Raw genomic sequence first — 23,282 nt, 5'->3', positions numbered from 1 at the left:
TAGAAATGTTGGAATACAGTCGCTGTAAACACGTGAAAACTCCAAGACCTACATGTGGCTGAATTCTGGATTCAGGCCATTTCATCTCTTTCCTGGCTTGGTTTCATGTGGGCAGGGCCAAAATGTGGACTCATGACATCGTGAGCCCACAGTAGAGAATGACCCCGCCCCTCTAAATCTACAATATTGTAGAAGGAAGCAGTCACCTGGAGCAGGGACTTCTGGTTCATTTTGTGCAAAGGAATTCAGTCTTGTACTCTTGTATCGTTCTATAATTTTCATGTTTCATTGCAAAGTTATAGTTGTGCATGTTTTGTTTATTGGTTCATGTTTTAAGGGGAAAATATTTTTCCAAGCATGACACCATGAGTGAGGGGGTAATGCTGCAGACTACCCTTGTCCTGAGTGGGCGTGGTTTCAGCTCATTCAACAGACACGCCCACACCATCCTGGAGAAGATTTTACTGCCTCATTTTCCATGATTTGAAGCTTCATTTTATAAACTTGGAGATGCTTTATGTGACTGAAATTTGACCTGGGGGTTCATAACACAGTGAGCTATCAAACGACAAACCTAAATACAGATTTATTTTTACTTTACAAGGTCTTTAAGTTAACTTAGCTTCACAGATAACATATATACGTAGTTTACGTAGCTGCTATATTAAGTATTTGGCTCCGTTATCTATCTAGCTTACACAGCTAATGGAGCTATGTAAGCTACGCTGGCGGTGTTAGCCTGTTGGACGGAAGATGCACAGAAGACCAGCTTTTTTTCCAGTAAGCAGACTGTTTACTCAGCTTGGTCTTCTTTACTCAGTGTGGTCTTCTTTACGTTGAAGAAGACCACAAGTTGACACGTCTGTTATGACCCTCGCCTTGCCTAGAAACAAAACTACTTAAAAGGACATTTTTTGAGTGCTGAATTCTCAGTTTTGTAGTTTTTTTCTTTGTGCACCTTAAGAAGTTTATTGTTGGAGTGTGCTCCTTTCTTGTTTTCTTGCCTGCCACACCATTTGAGAACCAATCCCATAGACCAATGCTTCCCAAAGTGGGGGCTAGGTTCTGTAGAGGTACTATAGGTGGGTCACGAGAGGTAATTTACAATGACTAAAAATCATATAAATAAAAAAAAAAAAACAGAAAAACAAACTCTCTTTCTCTCTCTCTCTCTATATATAAGGATTTTTATCATTTGTTTTGTTTAATGTATACAACCCATTTCATGATTTACCTTGTATTTGGTTAACTGGTGACACACTGTTAAACATTCCACTATGTTGCCCACTTCCTGTGTATTAGAGACAAAAAATGCTAATTAGGAAGAATTTGCTGAGCCAGAAAGTACATACAGTACTTTCATACAGTACATACTGTATAAGAAAGGAAGATTTAAATTACTTTACAGATGTATGATGAAAACATAACAAACGGCACTGGCACAATAAATCTCCGTGTCCCCACAACCACTTCCTAAGTAGTGTTAATATTTTTGAAAGCAATACATTGGAATTGAAATTCCCTGTTGATTAAACACACACATGATAAACAAAATGTAAATGTTTAAGTTTCATGTTATGGCTGTACAAGGGGGTTTGAGGGCCTCAGAACATTTTCAGCTCTCAAATTGGGCTGCAGTGTTTTGAAGTTTAGGAGAGGCTGCCATAGACAAAGAAAGGAAAACAGAAAGTGACACAGTGGGTCTACTAAAATGCATCAACATGCATTAGGAAAACCAGCCCCGGTCATTTCATGCAGATTTACGCTCTGCTGAGAAGTCTGCAGCAAAGGCACACTGAAACAATTACAGGTCTGTCACACAATGCTGTATTTCTCACACTCATTTTGAGCTGCCTGCGCCTTTAAGACTTAAATAGACGAGTTTGCGTCACAGAAAAACTCGACCTCACTACCCCGGCTGTGGTCATTCATACACGTCTGTGGTTTTCTTGAGTTTTCAAGCTCTAAACTGTGCTCTAACAGCAGAACTACGCAGTTTTGAAAAATAGCACAGTATGCTACAAACCTGTTTAACTCTGCTAGTTTTTAGTCCACCTCATTGCTATTAAAACATCAACTCCCACGGTTCTTTGCGCGCATGTTCACGTCCTCCTCCGCAGTCATGGCATCCACGGCTCGCTGGGAACTAGAGTCTCTTTTCCTATCTCCCATTTTCCACAGGTTTCGCGAGATTCACATAGGCGGGTGGTGTGTGGCAACATTTCTCTGCCAGACGAACTGAACAATACTGATATGAGAACTGCTTAAAGGTAATGACAATATGCTCCAATGGCAGATAAGGCTGTTGTAACACCCAGTTGTGTCTGGTGTTTGTTATCTGCCAGAAAGACTGTCGTAGAGCGGATGTAGCTAACCGCCTTCACTTCTACAGTAACATCTGCATTGAGGTAGCGCTAGGACAGACGACTGTTACAGATAACCTACAGTGAGGTGGAGGTGTGCTGGAATTAGTCCAGGACAGGTGACATATGGCGTGACTTCTAATGCATTTTTTCCGGCTCTCACGAGCCGTGTTGTCTGCATGTTTACAATGTATTTTAGTATTATCAATTAACAAAGAAATGTGACGCTACATACTCAAAATCATCAGTTACAGTGAAGAGACTGACGTATCCTCTTGTTAGTGGGATAATATATTGAGTTGTACCCTTGAACTGAGGAGAGATTTGAGCATTGTTTACTACAGAAGACAAGTAGACAGTCTCGCATTAGTGACCTCCATGGTTTTGTAGTTTCAGTAAATACACAGGAAGTTAGTTCATCATACTAATCTATTGGCTGTTGGAGTTGTCAGTCTCAGCTGAGCAGGCTGCAGCCTGTCACGGCTTTGTGAGAACAGGCCAGCCTCTCAGCTGAAGTGAAGGCCTTTCTCATGCAGTACTATGTCTGCATGTGAAGTTAGGCAGCTGTCATTTTCACTCACATTATAACTGATCATGTGTCTTTCTCTTTCTTGGTCAGTAGCCTTTAAATTCAGGAGGCATGTCCAAGAAAAGGGGCAGGTAAGTAGACACAAAGCTACTGTATCTTCCATCCTATGATAATACCATTAATCGTGCTAGAAGAGTGGGGTGGAACAGTAAGCAATGGGGAAAATGGAACAATATTGGTGCCAAATTCTGGGAAATACGTGTATTTTTTACTCACATCCAGAAATAAAAACCTAAATCAGTATGGCTTTTCCTGAGGAAAAACAAACTTTATATAAGTTTTGCTGGAGTAAAGGTTAATGACCTAAATGAAGTACATAGCCTAATTGAAGTGACCTCAGTATAATCAGTAGTAACTTTTTCAGAAGTGTCTCATTGAGATTTTATTTAACATTACCTGATATAATGATTTTTTTTCTAAATTGCAAGCTTTACACTTTATTTTGAACCTTAACTACAGACACTAAAACTTCTGTGTTTGTTCCCTTTTACCAGAAAGCGAAGTAGCGGGGAGCTGAGTGACACACTGACCCCAGAACCCAACAGCATTCTGGGAGTCCGCATCCAGCATAACTGGCGTGAGAAGGGAAGCCAGAGCAAATGGAAGGGAACAGTACTAGACAGGGTTAGTGTGAACCCCTCTCTCTTTATGGTGAAGTATGATGGCTTTGACTGTGTATACGGCATCGAGTTGTTCAAGGATGACAGGGTATCAAACCTACAAATCCTGACAGAAAAAGTTGGTGAGTTGGTTGCATTTTTTTCCAATATACTTCATTCGTCATCAGAAGTGTTTTGTAGATTTTGCAACATTGCAGATTACTATTATTAATCCTAGCTTTGTCTTCACAGTAAACAACAAGATAAAGATTCCTCCAGGGGCAGAGGAGCTGGTTGGCAAAGCTGTGGAGCATCTGTTTGAAAAGGAAGATGGAGAGAAGAATGAGTGGAGAGGCATGGTCCTCTCAAGGGCTCCAATCATGACTAATTGGTATTATATCACTTATGAAAAGGACCCAGTTCTTTATATGTACCAATTGTGGGATGACTACGCTGACGGAGACCTCAGAATTCTGCCTGAAGCAGGTACTGATAATTTAGATATAAAGACATATTGCTTCATCACAAAATCATTCATCATTTTGCATGGTGATTTTATGGAAAATATTCATAAAGGGCAATCATTCTGTGCCTTTGATGAATTTTCCACTTTAGAAAAATCATTTAATTTTTTTTTCTGCATGGATAGCATGTGAGTTCACTATGAGTCATGGTGGCAGTGGAAGTCTGGATTTCTTCATGAGGCAAAACTGCTTACTTTAAAGACTTTCTTTACTGAGATACTTTAACAGCACTATATTGAGAAGTCCTCAGTCAATTATAATATGACCACTTTTTATCATTTCTTTAATGATGGTTTTGACATATATTAAACATTGCAGTTAGACATCAGATGGATTATTTTTATTAGAAAAGTTCTGTGATAAAATCTTTGGCCTTGACTATTGTCCCCCTAAATATGATCATTAGTAACCACTATATAAAAGTATAGGTAACCTTTATTCATATAAGATGACAAAACTTTGGCCTCTGGACCTATTGTTTCATCAGTCTGTCATCTCTTTAGCAAATAATCTATGGCTGTGCCCTAAACTACATCCTTTCACCCTATTAATACTAAGTATGACACCACATTAAGTACGGAGTATGTTCCAAATTCATAGTATGCACCTTTGTGTGTGCAAGAACTCCCAGGTGGGCCATCATTTTTAGTATGATACCAGAGTTATTCCAAGCTTTCCTACAGTACACTTTTACTCTTCAGTCCATCCAATGGTGGAGCTTGCCAGCCAGCCAACAAGCAGTGTTAACAATGACCGTACTGGACCAATAACATTAAAAATAACTATATATAACCGTAACAACCGGGGTTGGAAGTAGTTTGGTGCTAGCTTATTAAGAAAAGCTGGGACCTAATTATGTGATGTGACAGAGAGAGAGTGAGCATTTGCACTGTTATATACAGTAATATACTCCTGAGTTGTTACTGTTGGGAATTAAACTGTCTTTCTGCATGTTAATTTCCATACTGTTCAGCGAAGTCTACAACATGCAGTTTCTGTACAGCTGTGTAGCTCTTGAAGTACCATCTGGTTCTGCAGTGTGGCATTAACAAGCCTTCTAGCCACCAGTAAGGTAGATGAGTGCTCAGCCTACTGTGACAGTTGTGAAGTACAGATCCACAAGTCATGCTGCCCACCCCCGCTATCACTTGTTGTCTTTAAATGAGGAGTCTTTTTAATCAGACCAGTACTCCACAAAGGTTTATTACATAAACAGAATACCACCTACTGATGTTCCCAGGTGCCTTTTTTTGTATCTGGCTAAACGTACATCTAAATTGCATTTAACCGACTAGTCTACATTGATGTGATTTCAGGAGCATATGAGACAATTTTGATGATTTATGCAAAGAAAGCCAGTGACCTGCATATTCATGGTAATTCTTGGTTACATGTAAAGCTTTTTGAAGGCACCCCTTATGATGCCATGAGGCATCCCAGGGTGCAGCGGCACCTCTATTGCAAAAGGCTGACTTAACCAACTGGCAAATCTTTTGTCAGCTACTTAACAGACTAACCGCAGGCATCCCTGATACCTCTGTTGTCTTTAAATGTAGGATTATGACCTAGAGAGGGAGAAAAGTTGTTGAAAAGTGTTTATTCCATGATGTTTTGCATAGCCAGGTGGCTGCTTGTAATACACGATAAATGAAGGTGAATTTTTTAATAGCGTCAAGCCACATATAATGCTGACACCTGTGGTAATGACTGTGTGCTTCTGCATTTCATACTGGTATATTGGTCGCACTGGTACAGTGTAAAGGAGGCAGCTATTTTAAGATGGAAAAATTAGGTTCAAAATTGGACACGGCTTATGATCTATTTCAGAAGGTCTATCACAAGCCTATTCTATATCTACTTTAAAATTTACAGGTTCTTCTATATCAACACAGGTGTTCTAGTTAGACACACATTAAACAGAACCTCTTCCTTAAAAAAACTGCACACCTTTTACATAAAGCTTCACATTTCTATTACAAAGTACTGTTGATTTTTTTCTATTGGTCGTTGCCTAATCGATTGCATGGTTATTCTGTGACATTTATATGAATAGATTCATTAAAAACAGCTATTTGTAAAATACAAGCATGAAAGGCTATTCTGAAAGGAAAAAATTGTCCTTCCTGCTTCTATTAAATCCAACTAATGTTACAGCAGATTTCAAAGAGCAGTAGTGTCTTCTTTCAAGAGTGACGTTTTTCCACCAATGGAAAGCTTTGGTTAATCAAGACCAAAAAGGTTATCCTAGGGGAAAGTATTTTTGTGGTTATGAAAAAAGTATTTTTTCATGAATGACGGGACTGTCCTTTTTGGTTTCATAAAGCAACCATTTCTGATTTTGCGGTTACTTTTAATACATGTACGAGTTGCTTTTTAAATCAATTACTAAAATATGATTTGCAATTCTAAATGTGCACAGTAATTAAGTTACATTCAGAAAAACACTAAGTAAAATACATGAAAACTGAGACAGGGCTGAAAAAAAAAAAAGATAAAAACCTTTGAACTTTTTTCTGTTATCAAAAAAAACATTATCTAACTCACTCTTCCTCCTCAGAGAACAAGCACCTGTTGCCTGCAGACAGGAAGCCAGGAGAAGAGACGGAGAGCCTGGTGGGGAAACAAGTAGAGTACGTTACCGACAAGGGAGTTAAGAGAACAGGCCTGGTGATCTACCAGGTCCCGGCCAAGCCCTCTGTCTACTACATCAAATATGATGATGACTTTCATATCCATGTCTATGACCTGGTCAAAACCACCTAGAGATAGTGGACATTTTAACTGACTCTCCAGCCTCCGTCCATGTGCTTCTGTTCCAGTCATTGTTATAATCTTGTCATTGAAAACCACACCTGGGCTGTTCAGTTAACATGCATTATTGTTCAGACGAAAGTGCTATCTGCTTTTTATAGGCACAGCAGAACTGTAGCACCGCTTCGCTTGGCTGTTTCATGGAGAGGGCCTCACTTGTTTTGATTGCTGCTGCTTTAATTTGTACTTAGGACAGTCAAAGATTGCACTGCCCAACATCTGCAGGGTGCAGCTGTTACTGCTCTTGCATTGTTGCCCCTGAGAAACTCATTGATCTGTCCTCAAAGTATTTATCCTAATAAAATCCTAGTATGACCAAAAAGCTCTAGACACCTTCCTGATGATCATTGAATAGCTAGTTAGACCTAGCTAACAAATGCATATGCATTAAAAAAAACTCACATTTTCAAGTTAAAAACTGTTTAACTGCTTTACCATTGATTCCAAAAGCCCCATTTTTAAAGACAACTGGCCAAAACCCATAAAAATAAGATTTAGGAAAAATGTTAAACACTTCTACTTTATGTTTGATAGATGCCTTCTACTGAGGCATGTGTTGAAGTAAATAGATGGCTGAATATGTGTACTGTCTTTATCTAACCATACTATTAAACTGAGTGTGAGATTAACAATCATTATTACAATATGTCCTTGCACCTTTGCACCATGCCTTGTATTGTATCAGATCCTTTTCCTTGTGGTGAAGACGCACTTTGCTAAATTACAATATATAATCTGATCCCACATAAATCATAAAGTGCCTTCCGGCTTGCCATGTTGCAATATTGTACATAGTGTATCTCTGACTAGCTACGCACTTATTAAATTGTTCTTTATGTAGGCTGCTATTTGGTTTTCATTCAGAAGTGGTGACAATGGCAACTTGAGGAAAGTTTGGCAACCATCAGTTTATTTAGGGATGTGCTTTGCTCTTAATGCAGTATGAAATCGATCTCTTAATAAAACTCACGTTATAATTGGTTGTATAATCTTTGTTGAAAGTGTGGGGAGCACTTTATTGTAAAAAGTTTACTTTATGGTACACTACAGTTCCCCCCAAAGCTTTTTCTGTCAACAAGTGTGGCAGAATAAGCACCATGTTAAGCACGCATGTACAAAGACAAAAAAGGACCATATTTAATATGTACAGCTTGTGTATAATGCCATGTATTGTTGCCTGTAGTGACTACTTATTTATAGGAATATCTCATGAAAACACCACCAGCTTTTAGTGGAAGGGTAATCAATATACATAAATTATAAACCAAGTATTTAAGAGGTATAATCAACTGACAAACCAAAGTGTTTACAGTATCCAACTCACTCTGGTTCTGGTCTTCTTAACTTTATCTTGCAAACACATATGCTACTAGTTCAGATTTTATCCCCAACTTTGCCACCATCTACTGTTTGCTGAATAGGTCTTGGCCTTCCCAGCATCTCTCAAGCTAAGCAGTATGGTCACTGTTCTTATTTTTATCCATCAAAACTCTGCATGTGTCATCTGAACACAGTGCCTAGAGAATTTCACACCTTACTTACACTTACACCTTACTTTTGACAGTAGGGAAAGTGACATTTTGTGGCAGAATAAGTATTTGTTAAATAGATAATTAATAGGGGAAAATGGTTTAAACCACATCACTGTTAGTGGTGCTGTGGAGCATTTCAGTGTTGTGTAATGTGGAGTTTCAAACGACTGTATGTGCTCTTCTTTATCCTTTGGATCACTTACTCTTGAGATGTTGTAGCGACATCAAATCTACTGGTGTCATTATTCCGTCATGACAAATAAAAGAGTTTTGCACATTTGTTTGGATGCCGTTTCTTGAATGCATACTCAACAGGTGGCTGACTCAATAAATCAAACCAGACACTGGGTAGATTTTCAGTTTTATGTACTATTTAGTCATAAATGAAGAAACTGCATATATACAAGAGACATTCTCTTCATAACATCTGGGTGGTTTGAGAGATAAAGGGTAGTAAAGTATTGTCAATGTTAAAATTAAAAATAGATTTGTACACAAAATGATACAACTTTCCCAGAATGCACTCTAGCTTTACAGACAACCTGTAACAAATGCCACGCTCATTTAGAGGACCACAGTACCATCTCAGAGGACTACAACTTCTTTACATTTAACAGTTATCTTTCATGCTGTTTTTTCTTCCCTGTGATGTCTACATCTTTTGAAGAAGTAATGTCATTTTTAAGTGCAAAATTCAAATAAATGTGAGGTTGTCCAAAAGAGGCAATGTTCATTTGGTGAGGTCTTTAATGTACTGCAGTCCCTTATTTGTGTATTCATTTGCTTTTGTTGGAGCCTCCGAAAGACTTGAGATCGTCCACCGCACACCTGAAATAAAACCAAAGAGTAAGAGAGGCGGTTTAATGTTTTGGACGTGAATCAGAAAGAGCTTAAGATGTAATCAACTTTAAGAAACTAATCTCAGTTATGATGATGATGATGTTAACTTCATTACAATACCAATTACATACTCACAGTATCGCATAGCTGACGCTATGATACAAAGTGTGGACACACTCAAAAACTCAACTTAATACGAGTCTTTCTAAATTTAAAGCAAACACGTGCAATTCTTTTAAACTTACCAGAGTTCCAAGACTGAACTGGGGCAAATTCAATCTTTGGCACGGTAGGAAGCTGAGCCTGAGAGGAGAGGGGGGGGTAATTAGTTTGTAGCAGGGTACACCAGCTCTACAGTTATTGTACAATGCACTGACTTCATATCAAAATTTCATCTCTTCCAAACTGCAGAAATGTCTGAGAATGATCATATTTTCCCACCCTGTTACACAGCACAACATAATGAAGTCTTAATAGTTAGCCATGCTAATCAGTGGGAATATTAGTTTTGTGCTGACATCATGGTGCTCAACTGGAAAGTGGAAATGGGACATTTTATTAAAAAAACAAAAAAAAACAAAACAGTGTGACTTTGGTAGGGATTCATATTTTTTACCAATATGTTTAAAACTATGAGTCCACTGATTAATTTTTTCAGGGCCAACATTGACGGTAGTTCATGTGGCTGATAATCAATACTGGAACTGACATGTGTAAGTTGTACTCAGGCTTCAATGTTGTGCCCTCAGCCCCACATGCTAAGTGCACCAGATGGTCGTACCCCTCAGTGTAATGTTTCACCTCACATAGAACTGGGAGGTACAACTGACTTGAACTTAAACCATGTGTCCCAGCTGGACTTAAGCTCGATATGAGTTACATCTGAGTGTAAGTGTTACGCCTAGGATGGAGCTGGCGTAAATTGAAAAGGTAAGACTTAACCAATGTATTGTGATAACGAGAGACAGTCATCTGTGATCACACCCATGGGTTAATGTGGACAATCAGCTGGCAGCAAAGCTTTGTTTCAGCAGAAAAGCTCTGTTTAAATAATAGAATAATAGGCTAAGCCCTTAATAAATGCTGTCCCTGCCCTGCAGGTGCTGGTTCACTCAGTGTGTGCCAACTTTTCAATCTCAGTAGAATTTACCATAATCATACATTTAAAGAAAACATTGATAAAATATTTAGTAAATGAACATGTTGGATGCTAATTTGATTGAAAAGTGCAGAGCAAGGCAGACACAAGGGGCATTTTAAACTAGGGCCCTATGATTTCTGCATTAACGGAATCGTAGACAGAGTTGCTGAATTGGCCAATAAAAACAGAATTTAAAAAATATCTGACTGTTACACTGGTTATATTTAATTTATATCAGGGTTATCCAAACAACAGCGGCCCATTTTCAATAAGTTTAAGGTTATTTCTATTTAATTAGTGAACATTTTACTCATTTACATAAAGAAGACACTTTTTTATGGTAAAATTAGTGGAAAAGTTAAAAAAAAGGGAATTTCAAAAGATTAAAACAGAAAAAAAAAACAGAATTTGGCAAAAAATAAAACGGAATTTGGCAAAAAATAAAACGGATTTCATAGGGCCCTATTAAACCCCATAAAAAAACACATGACAATATTGGCTAATATTTATCAGACAGCATCACGGCAGCTTATATGAAGTTTTTTTTTGGGGGGGGGGGGGGGTTCTACACAAAAATTATCACTTCTTATCTTTTGGTTTATGGTATTTAATTCTTCTGACATTAGTTTGCCAGAAGTTAGAAAAGGGGTGAATTGTGTTACTTGGCGAACGTTCACATGAGCACACATGATAAGACCAGGTGAAGCTGTGACTGGTCTATGATACACTTGGTGCACTGTTTTTAAAGCTAAGCCTAGAAGTCAGTCATAGCTATGTTGGAGATAAGACCGACTTTATTTGCACCCAGCTGGTGCCCTCAGCCCATGACAGCAAGTCACTCAGACAGTGATGTTGGTGGGAAAAGGTGAGAATAAGGAGAGAGGAAACAGAGCAATCTGTGAAATAAGACACCAGTACAGAAAATCTACCAAATGCTGAATATTGGCCCTGATAATCGGTCAGCTCCTATTTAAAATGCATGGTTTCTGAGCAGAAACAACTGGGTGAATAAGATCTAAAGTAAAATGTAGCCAACTGCATACATTAAAAAAAAAAAAGAACATTTAATTTGCACCCAGACCTCAGAGAATTTGCCAGTTAGCCTTCTTTGAGAAGTAAATTCAGAGTATCTGGTGTGTAAATCTTCATCCTCAACAGTGACTTTATGGCACATGAGTCCAGTAAGGTGTAAACACTTATGATTTTTCTAGCTATTGAAGCACAAGGGCCTTATGACCAGTGCGGTGCAGATGAAGGCAGTTTATTCTCTAAAGTAAACAATATCTCTTTCTCATAATTAAAGTTTTAGAAGTCTAATAATGGATACTTTCCTATATCATTTATTTTAAAAGACCACAACCTGTGCAATTTTAATAATCTACTATCTAAAGGTACAGAAGCTTTATGTACACTGAAGACATTTTTTTGTCAAATTTTTGAACAAAGAGAGAGAAAAAGAGAGCCCAATCTATGCACTATGAATGAATACGCTGGCAGCAAGAATAAAGTTAGAAACAAAAAACTACTCACTATGAGTTGACTATGACTTGAATTTTTATTGTCATGGTGTTAACACAGGTATAGATAACATTTGATCTCTGCCAGATTAATGTGGAAATGTAATATTTTGTTGTTGACCCCCATACTTTCATTGATACTGGGCACTATTTGGTTAACTCACAACAAATGGGACATTACATGGTGGGTCACCCATAAAAGTCAGCTCAAAGTTCATTTTCCATCAGTCAACAAAAAGAGTATCTACAGTGAAATTAACATTGACATCTGTACCTGCAGGCCAAAGTACTTCATCCATTCCTCAATGGCTGGAGGTATTGCAGCCTTGGCCTTCTCCAGAGCCACTGAGCCCTGCTCACTGCTCCCCAACAGACCAGAGTCATAGGCGACGTACAGAGCTCCACCAGCTATGGTCACCTTGGTGGCCAGTCTGAAAATGGAGGACAGAGGCAGTCAGGCTTTAGGCAACCCTGTGTCTTGTGGGATTTGTAAAAGATACTGACAACACAAGTTCAGGTTTAGTTGACAAAAGAGATTTCCTTTGACCAGTAAAATGATCAGTTAGCTGGAAACATAAGAGAGCTGCAACACTGAATAGCTAACGTTAGCATGCAAAAAAAACGAACGGCCCAGTATGGACCAACGTCCAAATAAAATATAAGATACACAAATAACCTTTCAAGAATGAAATAATTTCGGATACTGATTTAGCATCTAAACAAAGTGATAAGAGTTGACATCTGGAAAGGTATTGGATAGAAAGACAGTTAGCTTAGCGCATAACTAGCTAACCGAGCAGCTAACACCCATAGCAGCATTAACTTGAGGGATATCTAAATGAAATACTTACTTCACGACAGGCAGAATCTTTGCCGCCATCGATCAACGAAGGAAGGTTTCCTTTTACGGTCTTTAATTCCAAATAATCACCTACAAAGGCTCTCAGAGAAAGGCTGGTGTGACAGCTTCACTGAAGGACAACCCTGCCTGATCTCTGTGCACAAGGGTTTGTCAATAAAGTTGTACTTTCAAAGGGGTAGCACTAGTTTATTTCAGAGGGGTAGATTCGTCCGGGTCGACTTTATCTGGATTTGCAGATATTGAAATAACAATTTGGCTTTTGAAGTGAGATAAAATTCTCAATGCGAAGGTGTTTTAGAGACCTAAACATATATTTTTAGTTTGTTTTATGTGAGAGGCAGGACAAGCTTGATCCCAGTTCAACAACCGCTGGAACAACATAACTCTAAGGAAGCCCAGTGGTGCCAAAGTAAATCAGAAAGGTAACATGAGATTCTGTTGATTTTTTAACGCTGATAAAAAATAAAATAAAATGATGACTCTCTAACTAGTATAATAAATTAATGTCTAAAAAGACAATCAAAATAAAAATAAGAAAATATTATTTGAAATAGATAAGGTTTTGTGTCAGTTTTCTATATGCCTATTTTGTCTTCTTTAATATTTACCAAAGCAACAGAAAAAGGTGGAACAACAATGTAGCTATCCTAAAGGGATAGAATAATTGCAGGCTACTTTTGATATGGATTCACAATAATTGTAAATTTCAGCAATTTTGGAGCGCTGAAAAGGATTGATTAAGGATCTTTTTGTTTGCTTATTCATTTGAGGGAGGCATAGATTTTCCTCAGGAAGCATCCACCTCCAAAACATGATACAACCGTCCAAAAGACAACATTAAGGAGAACTCACTATTGTGGCTGACTAGTTAAGCTAGCTAGGGTTGCCTTGCTAGCTGACAAAATCTCTGATTTAAGTTTACTGATATCATATGAATACATATAATATGTATTCATATAGACATATGAAGAAAGATAACAAAATAGTTGCCTACATGCCTGCTGTATTTGATATTAAGCCTAGTTGCATGTAGCAAAATAAACTAGGTAAAACAATGAAACATTCTTTTGATAACTAGGCCTATCTAAGTTAGTGTTTTCACAATGAATACATGGAGTCCACCATGGAGGGGATGCATTTTGCATGTTTTTATTGCACCTCAAAAGGGACTAAATACAGGAATCATTTTTTTTTTAGCATTCCACTGGATGCCACAGTTACAATCAAGGTGAGAATAGCAATACAGTGTGACTGTTGGATGTTGTCAATATCTCCCAATTTTACACACTACACTTTTGATAAAACCACTTGGTTGCAGTTGTACTGTCAATAAAGACAAAAAAAGTACAATTAATTTACATTTATGGTGGAAGATACAGCTGAGTGTACTGCCCTCCCTAGTGGCATGCCATCAGCTATGGCATACTACTAAATTTATGGCACATGTTGCTAAATTAATGGCATATGTCACTGGTGACATTTTACTGAAGTTCCAGCTCCTGAGAAGTACCCCAAATGCCAGTCTTCAATCTTGGTGCTGCCAAAAAAAGGCTTTCCCTGGTTACACTTCTTCCATGCTATGAGGTCATTAAGTTGTAAGTTTACTTGCCGTTGTCGTGTCTTCAAACATAACACCTTTTCCCTTGTCCTGTTCTGCATCACTTAATCTGAGAAAAAAGATTCAATTGAATTCCATTTATCACAAGATAACATTTTAAATGTTTTCCTTTATGCTTCATAATTTTGTAGCATTAAGTTGTTACTTTGTGAAATGTATTTTTTACGAACAATAAAAATCCATTACAATTAAGTCCTCTCTCTTTTTTCTGGCTGGCAACAATGGGCTTCCGTACTCCGTGCATGTGCGGAGAAAGGGAGCGTGGGATTACATAAATGGCATTCGCTCTCCCACATCTCATGTGGAGAGCAGCCACGGAGCCTGGAAGAGTGGAGACTGGGCTTAGGCTTAAACTCCTTGTGCTTAGAAGTTTATAAAATGGGAACTTTTAAAAAAGTCCTGCTAGCAAGTATATGTGTAGCTTTTGTCGCTGTCAAGTGGTTTACACCGAGTTTTGATGCAGGTAAGTGAGACGCAACTGGCACAAAATCATTGTGACTCGCCTTTTTTTTCAGAATATTATACATTAGTTAATGCGTTTAACAGCTATTTATTTGTTAACTTAAATGCAGATTTAGGTGGCACACAATGCAAAGACTGTTCTTGGCTGCAGGTGTTTGTTGGACTGACATATTTTCCTCAAACTCCTATGGTTATGCAGAGTAATACGGACCTTTTTAAAAACTGAATTTTCACATCAGACCCGATTCAGAACCTTCATCGGGTTTGTAGGCTACCACCCTTTAACAGTTGTTTTCATGCCTCAGCTTTCAGCTGTGTGACAGGCAAACTCTGGGCTGCGTGCCTGGTTGAAATGCTGGAATAAATTAGGCATGCCAATGCTGCCCAAGTTACCACAGGAGGAGGAGCTGTAATAACAGTATAACCATAACAACAATCAGCCTATATGCAGATAATGCAGATTTAACCATTGGAGGACTGGCTCATACGGACAGTGGACCCCCTGTATTCAGATACACAAGGTTTTAGTGTTGTTCATACAATAATACCAGGCTTTATGAACAAATTAGCCCACATTTTAAAACAACAACAGCAAAGTAAAACCTGTGACTTAAATTCCAGACTAAGCCAGACAGGGAGGGACAGAGAGGGGAAGGCAGTAGCTTACAAAAGTGAATGCAGTCAGAATTCACACTGAAATGTAAACAGCTTAAGGTGTTTCCTTGCCCTTGGTGGTGGTAAGGAGGCGTGGTCCTCCTGAGATAAGCATACAAGGCTACTAAATTACAGAAGTCATTTAAAATCCCCTGCATTTGGACAACATACAATAAATGTGTACAGTGGTTAAGTCTTGGATTAGACAAAGTGTTTTGGCTTTACATAAGAAGTGGATGCAGTTCAGTGTTATGGCAAACAGTGATGAAACAACAGTCACTGCATTGTTGTCATATGTTAGACTACTCATAAATCCTTCAGGAGGCAGGCAGAGTATGCACAAGCCCCAGAGAATACTGGCTTTGTTACGAATCTGAAACAGAAGTAAAAGCCAGTTAATGACATCTGTGCCATATTAAGTAAACTGAACCACAGAGATACTTCATCTTCCTTTATTTATACAGTTAAATATAACCTAACACAGACTGATTCATATAGCCGATGCATGAATAGATTTTAGATTTACCTGGGAAACCTGCCATATAAAGTGTTTGGGAAGGGCAGGACCTTTAAAAAAATCTCGAAAGGTGATTGGACAAATGTCCTGTTACATTCATTACAGGTGAATCAGAGCAACAAGACTTCAAGAGGTAGTAAGCATGCCTAGCTCAGATGAGCTTGACAGGCTTGTGCTGTGGTAGTTTATGAATGGTGGAGCTTTCTGATTTGTAAATCTCATGGCAAGGCTTGTCAGGAGAAGTGCAATAACATCTTCACCAAGAAAAGCTTTCAATGTGGCTCTCTGCTCTTGTTTTAAGAATTGTAACTCTATTCTGATCAAACTGAGGCTTAACTAATACTAATACATTGCTGTCGGTTCCAGTACAGCTAAACCCAGTCTGTAGCTACCGCATTGTTCTTCTCAAATGACACTGATTGGTTAGGTCTGTTGTCAGACCCGGCACAGTCATTTCTGATTGGAGCTTTGCCAGATTGATTTGCCTGATGACAGACATGGAGTCTGGCCAATCCATCTGCTTTGCTAGGTTAATCCCTACCAGCAAATATGGCACAATTTTTTGGGGAAATTTGACAAATCTTTCCTGCTTTTTGGTGAGTGAGATCCAGATGAAGTCCGAATTGTAGTCATGTCTCCCTGCATGTACCAATTCGAGTTTCAAGGGAATCACGCCTGTAAGTTTTTTGTCCAACAAACTGCATGAAAAATGATCCTCAGACCCAGTTTAAGCATATCTATGGCCAGCTGATACAATCCAAAACTGTTTTTGGGAAAATCTCCATTGTACAGTGGCCAGTAAGGGCAAATGGTCTGCCAAAGCCAGATGCACCCTAAATGAAACAAAACAGCTTTAATAAAAGAAATGCTTCAACTTCAGAGATGTGATAAAAAGCCCAAATGAACTTCAAAAGTTGAAACGCAATGCAACTGACAAAACACTCTCCAAGAATCAAAGACAAATTCATGAATGACAAACTGTACCACTGATATGGATACAAGCTTGATTTATAGCCATTTAACCCATTAAGAAAAACTTAAAGCTCATTATCAGATCTAATATTGCGGTATGACATTTGTATTCATACATTGCTGAAAGGTTTTTTGTGAAATGAAAGCATTAATTTCAAACTTACATGTAAGTTAACACATAAACAAAACATTTCATACAGCTTATATTGACTTTATCTGCTGCATAGTCACCTTACCCATCATTTTATGGTCTACAGGCTCAGGATCGTGCAGCCTCTCCATGGTTTGCACTTGAACCCTCATCATCAACATAATTATGGATTGTGTATTAATATAATGTTGATGACAGCAAAAGTTTAATTTTTCCCTGGGGAAACTTAGGAAAGAAAGCACATACTGAGCGAGAGATTGGAGATGATTTGATATGGTTTCCACTTGTGATGGAGGGAACGGTGAAAGAAGGAGCATGTCATTTATATTGTGAGGGAGCAGTGTGCATTTGAGTTTCCACTTTTAATACCAGGATATGGTCCGAATCAATGGGCTAGTGTTAATTTATGCTTTTCAACAACTGAAACATTATGTCAGGGGAGGTACCACAGCTAATATTGGAGGAGAAGTGATTTTAGATTCAAGTTTATATGACTCAGATTTACCAGTGGAAATAAAACTTGATGATTTATTCAGGTGCACTCTACATTTATAGGCACACTACAGTACAGTGGTACATTGTCCTGAATAGACAGTTTTGCCAGCAAGGTCACTAAACTCTTTTCTTATCTTCTGAACACTTTTCATGGCTTAACGAAGAAAACAGGGAGTTCTGGATGATTCTTCATACTTACAGAGGGACAGTTTGGTAAAGAGAGTATGTTTAAGTGTAAGTCTTATTAGGTTCTTTATTCAGGAAGAGAGTTGAGGTACAAAAGGATCAATCAGGGCTCTTAATTAGGTAAAATATATCTAACAGCCATACAGGACAATGACTCATACACCATAAACTAGTATGTAACAGCTCCTGTCTGAGGATCAGAGGTCTCTCACATTAAGTTTCAATCTGTCTGAACAACACATAGAGGACTTTGAGTGGTCTATCAGCTGTATTTTATGGCAAGGCTTTCCTGGATGAAGTGAGATAAAAATAGAGGACATAGTATTCATAGCTTTCTCATGACATCACACACCTGTGGAGCCACTCCCCCTGGTGCACAAGAAAGGCTTCCTTCTGCTGTATACTGTAGAGAAGTTGATGAACTCAGTTTCAAACTATTTTATAATGAAAGAAAGTCATTGTTCAGCTGGATGCACCAATGAATGAGAAGCCCAGGTTATACTTCAACAGACTCCACATGAGAAAACAAACTCTCAGAGGGGTAAAATTTGGACTAATGCTGGTGGATGCACTGCTGTTTCTGTGGGTTACGGTTACAACAGAAAGTAGCAGTAGACTTCTCAGTTCTGCTTTGAGATATTAACTGGATCAAAATATGGCCCTTTTTCCAAAAACCTGATTACTGAAACCGCCACACAAGATAATCTGGCTGCAGGCCATACATATCTGAGTCCCACTCTCACTGACTGTTCATCTGAGACACCATCTATTTCAGAACAGACATACACGCTAAAACGTAAAAAGAAAAAATCAGATTAAACTTCAGTTTAGAGAAAGGGTACGGGTTATAGTAAAGGGTAGGATACCAAAAGTTTAAAGTTTAAAACCTGACATGCAAAACCTAATGAAAAAACTTTAAATAAAGTTGAGTCAGCTTACAGGAAAAAGTTTGTCCTCTATGAAAACATTCTACTGCACTACTGCAGCAAGTGTAGCTTAGGTAGCTCCATTAGCTGCGTAAGCTTTGTAGATGGGTAGCTGACATAGCTAACATAGCTAAAATAGCTAAAGCTAAGGCTAACGTAGCTTAAGCAAACTTTTGTAGGAATGTTATTTGTGTAGCTAGTGTAGTTTGTTTGCTTTTAGCTGAAGCAAACTAAGCTAAAGCGAGACACTGTTTTGTCTAACTACTTCTAAAATGGGTCCAAAATTTAATCCTGGATTAGATCTCTGATCTGTTCTCTTTTTTATGGAAGAAATGTGTCTATAGTGTTTGCAATGTGATTATTTCATGAATGTGACTGCCAGACTTTGTTTATGATATAAATAAAGTTGAAGAGGGGTCTTCAGAGATGAATGGTCTGCAACTAGACCCCTCTCACTGAAACGAATTCTGAAGCTATTGTTAAAAGGTGAACTAGCTACTGATACAGCATGTCTGTTCACTTCAGGCCCTCCACAGATGGAGGTCACTCTCTCAGAACAGGACCAGAAATGTATAAAGATCTTTTAATGGATTCTTTCTCATATGCAAATCCAAAGAAGAGCTGGAGCGCACAGTCCACTTTTTGTGATTGAATAAGGTGGGATGGACAAATGTTTTGATGTGCACTGCCTCTTCATCAGCGTTAGATGCATTGCAGGTCAAAAAGTTAGTCATTTACACCTTATTTATTACAAAAAGTAACTTGTGTGCTCAAGTTTCTTCTATAGATTTTTCTGCACTAAAGAATTCAATGGGATATCTTCATAAGTTTGTAGCGAAGTAGCTAATGTTAGCTAATTATCACTTATCCATAATTTGATAATGAAGTATTTCTTGCCCTTCACTTCCAAAATAGCAGTTTATTGACCCAAACACTCAAAATATGCATAAAAACTGTCCATAAGCTGCTGTTGGTTTAAGGGAAAACCTTTTCCACTTTTGTCCACAGTTTGGGGTTGGAATTTCTCATTAACAACTGAGTCTAGACTGGTTGAGTAGTACGAGTAGTACCATGATAAATACTCACTTAATACCCATATACCTTTGTTTTCAAAGAAGAAAAAAAAAAAAAAAACTGGTACTTGGGTTAAGTCATCCTTTTTTAGTCATGTGTATCACTTGGCTAGAATCTTTGCATTTGGAAAAGGTGAAATAAGCAGCATGTAGGCAATCACTCTTACACCATAGGAGGGGTTTCAGTTATTCACAATAATAAATGTTGTCACTGATAATCTAGTATAAGATGGCCATATTGTGGCATCAGTATTCATTTAAACTATACAGAAACTTTAAAGGGCCTCTTGTCTTTATGTGTTTTCCTTTCAGAGTCCCTCAAGGGGGCCAGAGTGTTGGTGACGGGGGCCAGTACGGGCATTGGAGAACAGATGGCATATCACTATGCTCGCTTTGGTGCTCAGATAGTAATTACAGCAAGGAGGGAGAAAGTGTTACAGCAGGTCAGTGGACATTACATTTAAATGAACTGCACATAAATCTGTCATCTGCTTAGAAAGTGTTTTCATCTTAGTTGTAGATAAATAATGAACATGTTTTTTTTTCTGTCTTTGATGGCAGGTGGCAGAGGAGTGTCAGAGGTTAGGGGCCCAGAAAGCCTTGTACATAGCTGCAGACATGGCCAGTGTGTCTGACCCTGAAAAAGTGGTTGAATTTGCTGTGGAGAGGCTTGGAGGGTTAGATTACCTCATTCTTAACCACATCGGCCCAAGCCCATTCAGCATGTGGGAGGGAGACGTGGAGCATACTCGGTGGCTCATGCAGGTAAGTAAGTTATTTAACCGTTAAGCAGCATATTTACTTGAAACAAATACACTGACCTGTCTGTGTGCTTTCACAGGTCAATTTCTTCAGCTATGTTCAGATGGCGTGGAAAGCTTTGCCCTCCCTAGAGCAGAGTAAAGGATCACTGGTTATTGTTTCATCACTTCTAGGTAAGTCTTCCATGTTGTTTTGTTAGAAAATGGGACCGTCATTTTAAGTCACTATTTCTTTAAGGATGGCAGCCAGAATTAGCCAGTTTATTTATTTTAGTCACTCCATCATATTAACAGTGATTATCTAGTTCTTTTCAAACCCAGAGCCCCTTCACATTGTCAGAATTCATGTAAAAAATCATACAAGTTAAACCTGATGTTTCAGAGATTTTATGACAGCAGACATACTTCGTTTTTTGATAGCTATAACATGTGATGTCAGGTCAGGCCAGGTATGGGAGCATGTACCAGTTCTGCGCTTTACCACATTGCAATTGGTCCTGAACTGCTCTGGCCTCCTAAAGGCCATCCTCCAGGCCTGTGCAAGGCTCATACCCCATCTCTCCAGGTATCCTCCCAGCTTCCCCCTCCAGGATGCACGCAGTCGTCCCCTTGCATCTTGACCAGGCGGCCGGGTCCTGGGCACCAATATACGGGGAGCTAGATCAAGCCCAGGAAAACACACTAGGTGCCTTTAAAAGGGCAGCTGCTGACCATTCCCATCCCATCCATGCTCTCCTGAGCATATCAGCACTCTTGTCAGTGATACTCAAAGATGCGCCAAAGAGAAGTTGTCATGAAGGAGTCAGTGTCCAGGCCTCAAAAGAGTACAGAAAGACCCAGAGGACCAAGGACCAAAAGACTCAGACTTTGTCCGTGCTCAGATACCAGGACCTTGCCTTGGTTCAGATACACTGAAAGTGAAATTAGAGGCAAAAATATTATTGACATGTTGTCAATATGATTTATACAATCAAGATGTCCATAATGGGAGGATGTGAAAGAAGCCAACAAAAGGGAAAGAATTCAACAATTAAAATGTAAATTCAGCAATCAGAAAGAGTCCATATGTTGAGGAAAGAGCCCCCAGGATTCTTCCCAGTCATGTCGCAATGGTTGCCAAATATGTCCTGTTTTTTTACACCTGGCAAACTCAGTAATGATTTCTTTTTCTTCCCAGGTAAAATGGCCAGTCCCTTTGTTGCACCGTATACCTCAACAAAATTTGCCTTGAATGGTTTCTTTGGGGCCCTTTATCATGAGCTGGCTATGAAGAAGAGCAACGTATCCATCTCTGTATGCACACTGGGGCTCATTGATACTGAAGCAGCAATGAACAAAGTCAGGTAATTTCAGTATACAATCAGCATCGCTGACCAATATGAAATACAATGCGTCTTACATCCTTTTATTCCCAAATTGTTTGAGATAATATTGAATGATGTAAAACGTTTTTCCATGGTAGCTAAGAACAGTGTTTTTTTTGTATCCTAGGGGTATCACGAGTGTACCAGCCTACCCTGCCACAGATGCAGCCTTGAACATCATTATCACAGGAGCTACAAGACAAACAGATCTGTATTACCCTTGGTTTACCCAAGTTGTGACTCTCAGCAAAGACTGGTTCCCATCCCTCACAAGCTATATAATCCAGAACTCCTACAACTACAACCCATGAGGAATAGTCGTCTCTATGCCCTTGCACATGTCCTTCATTTGTTACACAATTTCTGACATTTTTAGAGAACTGATTTGTATTGAGAGCATAATGAGCGGGATGAACAGTGTGTGATCAGTATTTAATATTCTAGCACAGTCAGACAAATCTGGGACTCTCATTTTAAGAACGGTTTTAAAACTAACAGCCAAATGGTAAAAGTTTTATTTATAACAAAGTGACTCTTGTCCTCATTTCCTCATCGTATTTTGGTAAGAGTTTCAGACAAAAGTCCACAGGGGAGAAAAACTGAGTTTATGTCATTTCACATTGCAGTTAGCTAAGACACTGGCAGCCAATTGGGAACATCTTTGACTCTATCTTTTTTATCTTTTATACAAAAAGGGCAGCTTGGATTAAAATTAAGAAGATATTTTCAGGATCTACATCTGTTAGAACTAATTAGCATCACCAAATAAAAATGTCAGCCTTGAGAGTTAAAAGAAGTTAAGTTTTCTGTCATTTTTAAAGGTTTAGACCACAAAATTCACTAAAATGATAAAAATACACTCCAATGCTTTAGGGCATTTTTTAAATTAAAATATCTTGTCCACTTATTTCAAGCCAAACTGTAAAACCCAATCAGTAAACCTTGAAAAAAAATCATACAAACTGACTCCCTAAAAAAAAAAAAAAAAAAAAAAAAAAACCAGGGCTGCCAGCAACTCTGAAGGGCCCTCTGATGCTGGTATGACAAGGGGTGTGGCAACTGTGGGTGTGAAGCCATTATTGAGTGTTGGCAGTACTGGCTGTCAGCAGTAGGTGGCAGTATGACAAAGCAAGATGCATACAGTATATGAAGATGTGATCTGGGCGTGACTGATATTTCTTCTGATAGATTTCAAAGAAGATTTGGCATTTTATGTTAGAGGTGTAATAGGCTTTACAGTAGGTGGCACCACAGCAAAATCACGAAATTAACACTTAAATGTGTACAGGGGTAGACCTTGACAATGTGATATCTGAGCCAAATCA

At 38.6% G+C, this 23,282-nt stretch overlaps 3 protein-coding genes across 4 annotated transcripts; 2 read left to right on the top strand and 1 right to left on the bottom strand.

Annotated features, from left to right (window-relative positions):
- Window positions 1-1,954: 1,954 nt before the first annotated feature.
- On the top strand, window positions 1,955-8,698 carry LOC121512258 (spindlin-1-like). 2 transcript variants are annotated; one of them, XM_041791433.1, is made up of 5 exons: window positions 1,955-2,270; window positions 2,983-3,023; window positions 3,447-3,694; window positions 3,804-4,037; window positions 6,633-8,698. In XM_041791433.1, exons 2-5 carry the CDS (start codon window positions 3,004-3,006, stop codon window positions 6,836-6,838), a joined length of 708 nt encoding a protein of 235 aa, XP_041647367.1. In that variant the 5' UTR covers window positions 1,955-2,270; window positions 2,983-3,003; the 3' UTR covers window positions 6,839-8,698. The 2 variants fall into 2 exon arrangements, with proteins under 2 accessions (XP_041647367.1, XP_041647366.1); XM_041791432.1 differs by having other exon boundaries at window positions 1,956-2,270; window positions 2,986-3,023.
- Window positions 8,699-8,767: 69 nt separating this feature from the next.
- On the bottom strand, window positions 8,768-12,922 carry micos13 (mitochondrial contact site and cristae organizing system subunit 13). Its single transcript, XM_041791434.1, has 4 exons — window positions 12,768-12,922; window positions 12,191-12,347; window positions 9,504-9,561; window positions 8,768-9,246 (listed from the first exon to the last, which is right to left on the bottom strand). The coding sequence occupies exons 1-4, from the start codon at window positions 12,794-12,796 to the stop codon at window positions 9,149-9,151; spliced, it is 342 nt and encodes a 113-aa protein (XP_041647368.1). The 5' UTR covers window positions 12,797-12,922; the 3' UTR covers window positions 8,768-9,148.
- A 1,753-nt stretch (window positions 12,923-14,675) lies between these two features.
- On the top strand, window positions 14,676-22,753 carry hsd11b1la (hydroxysteroid (11-beta) dehydrogenase 1-like a). The gene is made up of 6 exons (XM_041791708.1): window positions 14,676-14,859; window positions 20,145-20,275; window positions 20,394-20,597; window positions 20,674-20,767; window positions 21,771-21,936; window positions 22,085-22,753. Exons 1-6 carry the CDS (start codon window positions 14,775-14,777, stop codon window positions 22,266-22,268), a joined length of 864 nt encoding a protein of 287 aa, XP_041647642.1. The 5' UTR covers window positions 14,676-14,774; the 3' UTR covers window positions 22,269-22,753.
- Window positions 22,754-23,282: the final 529 nt, after the last annotated feature.

Source organism: Cheilinus undulatus, linkage group 7, assembly GCF_018320785.1.
Source record: "Cheilinus undulatus linkage group 7, ASM1832078v1, whole genome shotgun sequence".
NCBI classification, from domain to species: domain Eukaryota; kingdom Metazoa; phylum Chordata; class Actinopteri; order Labriformes; family Labridae; genus Cheilinus; species Cheilinus undulatus.
Note: the sequence above shows the minus strand (reverse complement) of the source record. Positions and strands in the feature narration are given on the sequence as shown.